Here is a 10,687-nt window from a genome sequence, read left to right as displayed (position 1 = left end):
TACCTTTCGGTCGCTGATCGGCGCGCGACTGTTCCTATAGCCAGTAGGTGAAGGCCTTTTTTGCCTGCTGTCCAACCCGGGCTCACGGACACAGGCCACCGAAGCACCTGCCAGCACCGTTCGGGCACCGTGCGATATCTGGACACCCGATTACGCGCACTTTATCGAGTTGAGCTCACACTTTATCGCTCGATTCCGATTTATCCAGCCCCCCGGCCGAGACCGATGGGACGGCCACACAGACAGAGCCGGTGTTGGTGCCCGATGTGCAGCGCAGGATCGCCTTTTCGTCATCAGTGATCAACAGTGATGATAACGCTTGCACGGGAGACGTACAACTAAAATACGCCGAAATTCTGTCAAATTTCCCCGGGGTTACACTCGTTCCCAAGGAAGAGTGGATTGCCGGATTTGAATTGAAGAAGCCAAGCCCAAGCGCCGGCTGATCGGCCCATCAATGAGATAGCTCATACAGCCTAATGCCTCAGTGTATCTGTGTCCAGTCTAAAGGTAAGTTCACTGCGTCATAAATAAATAGAGAGAAAGATCCACCATAAACCGATTGAAGGATAACCGATGTTACTTCGTCTGGTTTTATTGCGCTAGGATAAACATTTACAGACCCTAAATCTGGTGCCATAAAAGTCACGATGGTCTCAAGTGATTCGGGAAACCCGATGAACCAGGTTATAACATGAATCGGAAGCGGTTGGGACTTTCTCCGCACGTGTCTGAGCCCAACTTCATAGCCGCTTACGCACTCTTTATGGTTCAGGCCGGTGTTGATGTTGTTATCCTTACGTGTCCCGAGCCAGTCCAGCCCCTGCCAAAACCGCTCAATATCTACACCCTGGGTGTGCAGTGACTAACGAATTAATCAGTAGAACATGTCGTAAAACAAGACCTACAGAAAACGCCGCATAATCTTCCATCAATTACATTGGGCCAAAGGAAAAAGCCCATCGAACACTGGTATCTTCCTGTATGAGTAATGGTTTATTACCTTCGGTATTACCATCGTTACTTGCACTCTTTTCGCAGGGAGAGCTCCTTGAGGGCGTATGTTCAATCCTTGACGTGCGCCATCGGTAGCGACCGTGCGCCTTCCATCATACACGGCTACACAATGCGAAATATGGATGTTCCGCATTGTTATCTGATGGTAGCGACATGAAAGTTGTTCGAAATGAAAAAACCAAACAAATATCGATATGTGATGGGAAAATAATTGGTTTATCAGGCACGATTGAGGATCCCGGAATGACGTGCGCTAACGGTCCGAGGCGATTCGAGGCTTAACCGGTCCGATTGCTTTATTAGCGGTGGGCGCACATCCTTTTGGCTGTCGCTACTCGAATGTCTCTATCCGAAATCGTACTAATGACGCACATTTCTGGAGATATGTATCAATTACACTTTGCTTCCTTAATCATCTGTCACGCACGAAACACGTGCCTAAGGTGATTGATTACAGGTCCTTACGATTGTTTCGCATCGTAGGCAACACTCTTCGATGGTTCTTTTCGAATGGACCTTAAGCAATTTCGCTACAGAGCCGTGATAAAAATCCTAGCAAAGTAACAGGAGAACACACAGTAACGCTGTAACCCTATTGCGCGGTTCTGTATTGATGCATCATACAGGATCCTGAACTTGCTCCTAAATGTAGGCAACACGCATTGCCAGGAAGACATGCAGTACATTTCCATATGTTTATTTCCTGGACCAGTAACACACAAAACGTCGTCAATTTTCAACATTCGTTACCTTCTTAGATTATCAGATTTATTTATCATCAGATGGCATAACTCTATTCCACCAGAGTATCATTAAAAGAACGCTAGCTTTAGTTTTTCTGCCCCTCAGTTCTCCAGCGATGGAAACAATCAGTGTGGACAGGTAGGAACATTCACTGGGAAGAACACATTCAGCTCGATGAGACTAGACACGGTCAGGAAGCCGATGTACATCGACAGACAGGTGAGGCCCACCTTCCAGTCGAGCTTGAAGCGATTGAACCAGAACGCCAAATACAGGCCGCAGAGTGTCGACAGTAGCGATATCGCCGAGTACGTCAACCCGGACGAGTTGAGCGTGACCCAACGTTCCCCCGGCACAGCGGGAAGGGCGAGCGACTTGATCAGCCAGGGCAACCCAAGGCACAGGAGAATGTCGAACGTGTTCGAACCGATCGAATTGCTGATGCCCATCTCACCGTGGCCCTGGTTGGTCACGATAATACTGGAGACTGCCTCCGGCACGCTAGTTCCGGCCGCCAGGAATGTCAAGCCCATCACCGAGTCCGGTATGTCGATGGTGTCACCTAGTAGAAAGCGTGGCGAAAGCATTAGAAAGGCAGACCACGAGCAAAGAATCGAGCACAATCGAGGCGTGCCTGGACTTACCAACAACCGTTATCAGGAACGCGACGAAGTACGCCGTGATACCGATCCAGAAAATGCAGGCGAAAAACGTTACCAGCCGCAACCGGGGATAGCGCCGACAGTCCGGTATGGTCGCCCACAGGACGAACGTAATGGGCCAGCGGCAGATGAACGGAGCCAGGCTGTCGTCCCGGTGGTTCCACGGAGAGGTCGCTAGCTCTGGTGGGATGGGAAAAAGTGCGTCCAGAAGGCGAACTTTATCGGTGGACCAGTTCTGGTGGACCAGCTCTCTTGGATCCTTAGGTGCACGCACACACACACAACTTACCGTAGTCCTCGAAGCTGTCGTCGCTGGCATCACTGTCACACACGTGGTGCGCACTGGTGCCATTCTTGGCTCCGAGGGCGACCGATTTCCCGTTGGCACCGTTGGAGAGCAAGGGAGAGATTTCCGTCACTTCCGTGTACGGCCGAACGTACGACTTCCGGCGGAAGGTCTTCGACATGAAGCGATTGATCGGATCGTTGCAGTACATCGCTGTAATGAGGAATTTGAGTGGAAACTTGGTAAGTGTTCGCACATTCTAAAACGTTTCAAAACTCCGATAGTTTCCCCATCAGCCATCGTTTGTAGTGAATTAAAATTCGATTACTCCCGAGAAATCTTCAGGGAACGCTAGGAAACAGTTTCCGCTTTCATTTTCACTTGTAAAGAGAGAAGCCGAACAAAATCCAACTCAAAAGACTACGTCACTGGATACGCTCAATCAACGTCAGTTAGTGTGGACACAGATAACGGACCACAAGCTTTGAGTTCCCAGCGCCGCAAAGTGGAGTTGACCTTTGACGTCATCCACTTCTTGGGAAGAACTTTGAACAGCCAACCGTCATGAGTTGATTTGTGGTAGAGCAATATTTACAAAACGATAAGTTAGTTGTTCCTAATCCACTTCAGTGCCTCTCATCTGATGTCAGGTTTGAAAAATTATTGAATGACCATTTTCGTAACGGCTCGGTCTTGTAAACCGTCCCGTAACAAAAGAAACAAATGCGCGTTTAATTCGCAACCGTATTTTCCCAGAAATGGACACGCACATGCAACATGCACTATCTCACGCAATGGAATCTCGCTCGAACCCTCAGAAACTGTCCAAAATCTTCCGTAGCCCCTCATAAGTTAAGTTCATTGCCATTTCCACGAACGCCCCAAACCAACCGAAAGATTACGGCTTAGTTATTCTCGCGGGTTCCGGTACCGGGACTGTGGGCAACAATGTTGCAAAATGGTCTGGTCCAGCCAGATCAAACATTAGGTGAACCTGGCGTTTTATCGGCCACCGAATGCCCCACACCGGTCAACAAAACGTAGAGCTGTCCAGATGCAATGCAAACAAAGGTGAGATTGAGGACACAGCAACACGGTGGTAGGTTGGCAGGGAGACAGACAGAGGGAGTGTCGTGTGTTTCGCGGTCGGGGCCGAAGATAAGGCCATCGCCTGGGACTGCTCGGGAGGCCCACGGGAGCACCACCACGGGGCCGTTGGAGTTTGGAATTGGGAGACGTAATGAAGCTCACGTTTGTACTTTAGAATGCAACCGCGTTGTGAAGGCTTACGCCGCGCCGAGTGTAACCGTGATTTACGTCGCCACTCGCCGCGCCATATCCCTCGCTTAGATTCAGCTTTCGGGCCCTCCGATTGATGCGTCGGAGCGGGGGTAAGTGATAACACAGGAGTGATCGTAAACATAATTCGCTACTGTACTACGAAAGAAACTGTCCTTTCTCGATAAGATTTCCCGATGAGACGGCTGTTTTTGGGGTTTGTATCAATGCCGCCCGATTTTTATTACGCTGACGCTACACATGAGCGATGGGGCCAAGCGAGGAATGTTTTGATAAAGGCGCGATAAATAGTAACGTAAAACTGGGAACGGGGAGCTTAAACTTCTCTGCCACACACGGCTATGGACCAACGAAACAGGACCCATCATGTCCAAAATAAGAAGGCACGGCGGTCTGGAAATAGATACGACACCAGTAGTTCGCCGCGATGGGTGATGATACGATTTGTTGTGACCTGACAGTGTGGACCCCACCAACAACAGCGACTGACCTGCAATGTAGAGGATGTAGGCCGAAACGAGGATCATGGCTTCGTACCACATCACTCGACCATCGTACAGTACCGCGATCAGCCCGATAACCGCCATTCCGTACATCAAGGAATCGCGCGTGACAGGCCACCATCGTAGCTGAACTACCTGCAAAAGGTGGAGTCGGAAATACAGCACGTTATTGAACCGTCAACGAGATATTTTTGCAAACTATGAGAAGAACATCAGCTCGCATCAGCCTATTGCATAACTTCGGGCGTTTCACGCTTACCTGTCCGCCGAGCAAACCGCAAACGGCCGGCACGGCCAGGATGTTGAAGACGGCCGATCCCACGACGGCCCCGACCCCGAGATCACCCTTCGTTACGAACGTACCGACGCAGTTGATGAACAGCTCCGGGCTGGACGACGCGGCGGCCATAAACGTCGCTCCGGCCACATCTTCCTTCACCTGCAGCTCTACAACAGTGAGAAACGTACAACTGAAAATTGACCGTTCCAACTAAAGACACACAGCCACACTACTTTTGCACATCAACTCGATCGCCGGAACAAAGTAGTCATCGCAAACGATCGCAAGCAACCAGAAGCAGTAGCAGGCCACCACAACGTGCACCGCGATCCAGCCATGGCGCCGATCCTCACGCGTAAACCCATCCGACGGAAACTCGAAGATGGCCGCCGGGGTGCAGTTGCGTTCGTGGCCACCGGCCTCGGTCCCATTGCCACCGAGGTCACCGCCGGTCGGTGTCGTGCTCGACGGTTCAACCTCCGGCAGAATGGTGCCGTTCACAAGCACCAACAGTTCCAGTTCACTCTGTGGCACGCTCAGCAAACGACGGAGGGCACCGGCGGACGCCGCCGGACGTACTGCGCCATCGCCTAGCGGTCGCCCGTTGTCGCCCGAGGGGGGAGCAAGCGCTAGGTTGAGGATCTGCAGCGAGCCCAAACACAGCACACACAGCACACGCAGAACAAACGCTAGCCGTACCTTCCGATTGCGGATACCGAACGACAGGGTCTCGTTTGCGGTGCTAGTCCTAGCTTTTACCATCGCACGCGTAACCGACCGGGATCTGGCGTTGCACAGGAGTCGCTACACGTACACTCGCACTCAATAACGAGCCGATCGGTAGATCTCGGCAATCACTCTTCACAGCGTATCCGTATCGTAACAGCAGCAGCAGCGGCACAGAACGACCAACACTCAACGGCAGCCACCTCGGTTCGGCTCTCGGTTGGGTGCGGGAGAAAAGAAAGTTAATCTGCTCGTCCGGGGTCGCTTTTATACTGTTGGTCCGGGGCACCTCAACGCGCACAGCCACCCGTCGTGTTTGCGATTCAACAGCCGACCTGATAACAGGCGACCATAAATCAACAGCATCTCTCGGCGGCGGCGGCGGACTGCACACTGCACACGGGGATCCTTCACCAGGTTAATCGTCATCAGGTTGGATGGATGCTGGTCAACCTCTTTTCGACGTTAGACACTACGTGGATCGTAGTGACGAGGCACTCGATCTGCTGTCGGTGCGTAAACACAGATCGTTGGGCGGGAAACTTCCGATGGCACGGAACTTAAGTTCTCGAACACTCTCCAGTACGTGCCTCGTATCAGCTCAGCAGCACCAGCGCCACGGACGCAGCCTCGGGAGAGGACTTAGAGTGTCAACATGCAGGCCCCGTTCTAATGATGTTTTCCTGTGGCTTTAGATTCCACCACCATCGCGTGTGCCGCATCTCAGCCAACCAGGTTTGACCTTCATCCCAGGCCGCGCAGCCAACATCCGGGTCTTCCTGGAGCCGAATACCCGGCGCTACCCGTACTCGAAATAATGGAACCACCCGTGCAGGCTACCTTAGGAATGTAACATGTATTTCATTAATATGTGTACTATAGTTTTATTTCACTACCTCGTGATGGGGTTCCTTGTGGGTTCTGCTATTTTGCGACAGCAACAAGCTTCTACTGACAGTACGGGTTCTATTTTTTTAATTTTATTTCTCGCCAGGTGGAGGAACTTGCTCGTGCGCCAGTAACACACTGTGACCGTACCGCTAATCGTCAGACAAAGTAGAGAGACAGAGAGAAAGAGAGAGAGAGCGCACGCGTTTACAGAATAATATTTACAATAGGGGCCAAACAGACAGCTGGAAGCTGGTTCTCGGGCAACAACTTGGGGCCCGGTCCATGCCATCAAAACTACGACGATACGTCTATATCGCTATATCGCTGTAGTGTTCTGCCGGCGGCGACATGGAGAGATTAACACTCAGTGCGCGAGGAAACGGTGCACCCTGGCGGGAAACGCATGAGGCTAGAGGCCTGTGTTTGTGCGTGTTGCGTGCGTGACACAACGTGAAGGTGTGAAGGTGTAACGCCAACAGTCAACGACACACACACACGCAAACCTATGACTATGGTCTAGTTCTGTTTCCGGAAACCTTTGGCACCGACATCGCTTAGGATACTGTTTTGGAATGTTTTGGTCCTTGATCGGGAGTGCCCCTGCTGCACCACGACCAGGTCTGTTACCGATCCGATTGATGATCGTTCTTACAATAGAGAGAGAGAGAGAGCGCGTAGTAGATGTCTCGGATGTATCGGGTAACGCCTTCAGCGGCCGAGTTGCAGCGATGAGGAGAAGATTGGCGGAGAAGGACATCCTATACAGGGCGTGTGGCTCTACAAACTACTGCGGGATGTGCGCACCGCGTGTGTGCGTCTGGGGCCAAGGAGCCCCTTCTGGGCCGTTCACAGTTCACCGTCCGCAGGTTGGCAGGTTCACGCGGAAGAACACGTTCAGCTCGATCAGGCTGGCCAGGATGAGGAACACGGCGTACATGATGAGGCAGGCGTTCCCGACCCGGCGGTCCAGCTTGAACTTGTTCAGCCAGAACGCGATGTACAGCATCAGCAGCGTCGACAGCAGCGAGATGGCGGAGTACTCCAAGCCGGCCGAGTTGATGCCGACCCAGTGGTGGCCCGGTTCGATCGGCGAGAAGGCCGCCTTGATGAACCACGGCAACCCGAGGCACAGCAGAATGTCGAACGTGTTCGAGCCGATCGAGTTGCTGATGCCCATTGAGCCGTGCCCTGGAACAAAAACAAGCGCACCGACCTCACATTATCGTCTGCGGTCTGCGGGCTGTCTGCTGCGCGTGGCCTACGTACCCTGCTTCGCCACTATAACGCTGGAGACGGCCTCCGGAACGCTGGTGCCCGCCGCCAAAAACGTGATGCCCATTACGGAGTCCGGTATCTTCAGCGTATCGCCTGCCGGATACCAAGAAGCAGGAGGAACGGCGTTACTCACTTACAGGGGAAACCACACAGAGAGAGAGAGCGAGCGAGAGGAGCACCCCTTCCGGGGCGTTATCTGATAATTTCATTCACCCACGGACCACACGGGTACCACAGGACCAACCGGAGGATTAGCCGACTGTGCCCTGGTCCTGTCTTATCGGGCACGCCGCTCAGACGTGCCCGTGATGGAACCGAATGCAAAACTTCAAGCGTGCAGCCCCCGCTATCGTCGTCGACGTGGAATCGGATATCTTCGCACCGTATCGGTCCGACCCTATCTGACTGTCGAAAACGCTGGCCAGTGTCTCACAAGCTTACGGCGGCTGTTTCTACCCGTACGTCTGATGGGATATCGATACGGACAGGTAGCGACATCCCGAATACGTCATCGGGGTTTTTCTTAATGGGTCCACAAGTCCAGCTACAGTGCCGGACAGTATTGCGACGCTCAAGAATTCGAGCTGGAGCTTACACACAAATATACCAGGAGATCGAACGCTTACCGATAATGGTGATCATCCAGGCGACCACGTACGAGAGGGAGCCAATCCAGACGATGCACATGGTGAACGTGAGCGGAAACCAGGTCCGGAAGCGGGGCTTCTCGCAGTTCGGAATGGTGAACATGAACAGCAGATGGATCGGCCAGGTGATGATCCACGAGAACTGCCGGAACGCGCTCTTGCCGAACGGATACCTGAGCAACCTAAATTCCTCGTCGTCGTCGTCGCCATCGGCCGGTGGGTCGCTGGGCTCCCCGTTGATGCCGTTTGCCGTGGCCGGCTGTAGGTCCTGCGTCGAGCTGGCGGTCAGGACGGTGCCGCTCTCGAGAGCCCGCACCACCGCTTCGGCCGCAGGTCCGGGTCCAGCGTCTGCCGGTCCGCCTTTGCCGTCCGGCCGGTTCTCGTGGTTCGTGGCGGGTGGTGTGACCGGGCTCGGAGGTGGTGGTGGCCTTTCCGGCACTCCCTCAGCTGCGCCCATGGCTACGGTTTCCTGCTCGACCGACTCCGGCTCGATCGGTACCGCGCTCGATGGCTTAATTTGCATCTCCACTTCAACCGCCGCCACGGAAGCCCCGGAGGCCGACGCTGCTGACGTCAATTCGGCCGCTGCTGCATCCGCATGGGCGACGCCACTCTTCAAGTTGCCGTTCTGCTGGAAATGTCCGATGCGCAGCGGTACGCGCGCCTCAATTGCCTCTAAATTGATTCGTTTCGTTTGTGGGTGGAAGCGGAAAAGGAGAGAAGAGTACAGACAAACATACATTCATCACTCGATCGAACGCAGGCAAAGGATGGAGAGAGTGTGACGGGCGTGGGGACCGGGCTACCTTGCGTTCTGCTCGAGACCGACTTGAGGCTGCTGCACGTGTCGTGCGATCTTCGTTTTCGGGCGTGCTTCAAACCACCTGTAAGTGCGCGACGGGTGAAACAATGGTGAATGAAACCCAGTGTGTGTGTGTGTGTGTGCATCCGCGTGTGTGCCGGAAGCATGTGGTCAATGGTCAATTTTGTAGAACCTCCCGTGTTGTGTTAGTTACTCCATATTTTCTCCGTGAGAAGCAAGTATCGATAGAAACCCCAAATTCGAGCAGTTATTTGGATGTCATTCGAGCGCGACAATTGATTCCGAATTCTCCGTTGCCAAGCCAACGTCCAAAGCTAAAAACAACCTCTCTGCTCGAATCTTGTATTTCCATAGATGACTGTCTCAAGTGAGTCATTTCTGCACATCCGACATAAATTATACACTATTTGACCCTTAAGACTGATACTAAAAACAGGTTGGCGGACTGTTGGGAATGGACAGGGAAAGGAATCGGGAAGGACGGAATCTCTGAAGATTTTAACAAGAGTCTAAACCGAAAAACGAAACCTCCATACAGGAATATCCTATAACCCTATGCAGGGTTTTCCTTTCTTGTTTGGTCCTTTTTTCAAAACGTTAAGACCGATCGACCCAAATTTGAGCCAGTTGTCGCTCGAAACGCTTCCGTATCAGCTCAAAGTTTTGTACAAAAAGACCCAACAAACTAGACCAACCCCACGAACTGAATAATTTAATTTTAAATTAAAAAGAAATTAAAAAGAAAGTTAACTGAAAAGACTATCTTCTTGACAGTCGACTAGGCCACCTATCGCTCGGACAACGTTGCCCAACTAAACAACTAATTAATGGAAACAAGTAGGGCCAAATTGAACAGCAGCAAACGGAACGGGGGAAGCGGCGGGCGTACCTCTGGCGCACTTCTGGAACGACTTGTCGTAGTACATGACGGCAATGTAGACGATGTACAGCAGCACCAGTATGAGCGCCTCGTACCATTCGACCCGCTCGTCGTGGATGATGCAAATCAGGATGGCCACCGTGATCCCGTACGCCAGGCAGTCCCGCGTCAGCGGCCACCAGTCGAGCGGGACTACCTACGGACCGGAAAGGCGAAAAATGATCAGAGCCGGGATTAATTAGACAGACGCCGGGGCGCGCGCGCGGACCGTACCATCCCGGCACCGATGCCGCAGCAGGCGGCCACCGCCAGGATGTTGAAGACGGCCGACCCGACGATGGTTCCGACGCCCAGGTCGCCCTCCGTGATGAACGTGCCTATCACGTTGACGAACAGCTCCGGGGCCGAGGTGGCCGCCGCCATAAACGTTGCGCCCGCCACGTCGTTGGACATGTTTAGTGCTGCCGGTGGATGGATACACAAGGAAACGCATTGTTCGGTGATGTTCGGTGATTTTCGGTTTTAATCAACAGCTGCACGCAGGGGTCCTAGCCTAATCGGTTGATTAAATGGACGGGCGTGCGCGACACCTTGGCTTACCTTGGCATATCATCTCGACGGCAGGTACAAAATACTTATCACAAACTACGGCCA

General features: G+C 52.9%; 2 protein-coding genes across 2 annotated transcripts; both read right to left on the bottom strand.

Annotated features, from left to right (window-relative positions):
• Positions 1 to 1,331: 1,331 nt before the first annotated feature.
• On the bottom strand, positions 1,332 to 5,736 carry LOC128269059 (sodium/potassium/calcium exchanger 3-like). The gene is made up of 6 exons (XM_053006406.1): positions 5,025 to 5,736; positions 4,771 to 4,958; positions 4,499 to 4,646; positions 2,713 to 2,922; positions 2,406 to 2,603; positions 1,332 to 2,323 (listed from the first exon to the last, which is right to left on the bottom strand). Exons 1-6 carry the CDS (start codon positions 5,551 to 5,553, stop codon positions 1,887 to 1,889), a joined length of 1,710 nt encoding a protein of 569 aa, XP_052862366.1. The 5' UTR covers positions 5,554 to 5,736; the 3' UTR covers positions 1,332 to 1,886.
• A 658-nt stretch (positions 5,737 to 6,394) lies between these two features.
• LOC128277442 (sodium/potassium/calcium exchanger 3) lies at positions 6,395 to 10,687 on the bottom strand. The gene is made up of 6 exons (XM_053015896.1): positions 10,634 to 10,687; positions 10,307 to 10,494; positions 10,043 to 10,229; positions 8,310 to 9,005; positions 7,675 to 7,776; positions 6,395 to 7,596 (listed from the first exon to the last, which is right to left on the bottom strand). The coding sequence occupies exons 1-6, from the start codon at positions 10,644 to 10,646 to the stop codon at positions 7,262 to 7,264; spliced, it is 1,521 nt and encodes a 506-aa protein (XP_052871856.1). The 5' UTR covers positions 10,647 to 10,687; the 3' UTR covers positions 6,395 to 7,261.

The sequence above is a fragment of the Anopheles cruzii genome, chromosome 2 (genome assembly GCF_943734635.1).
Source record: "Anopheles cruzii chromosome 2, idAnoCruzAS_RS32_06, whole genome shotgun sequence".
In the NCBI taxonomy this organism is placed as follows: domain Eukaryota; kingdom Metazoa; phylum Arthropoda; class Insecta; order Diptera; family Culicidae; genus Anopheles; species Anopheles cruzii.
Note: the sequence above shows the minus strand (reverse complement) of the source record. Positions and strands in the feature narration are given on the sequence as shown.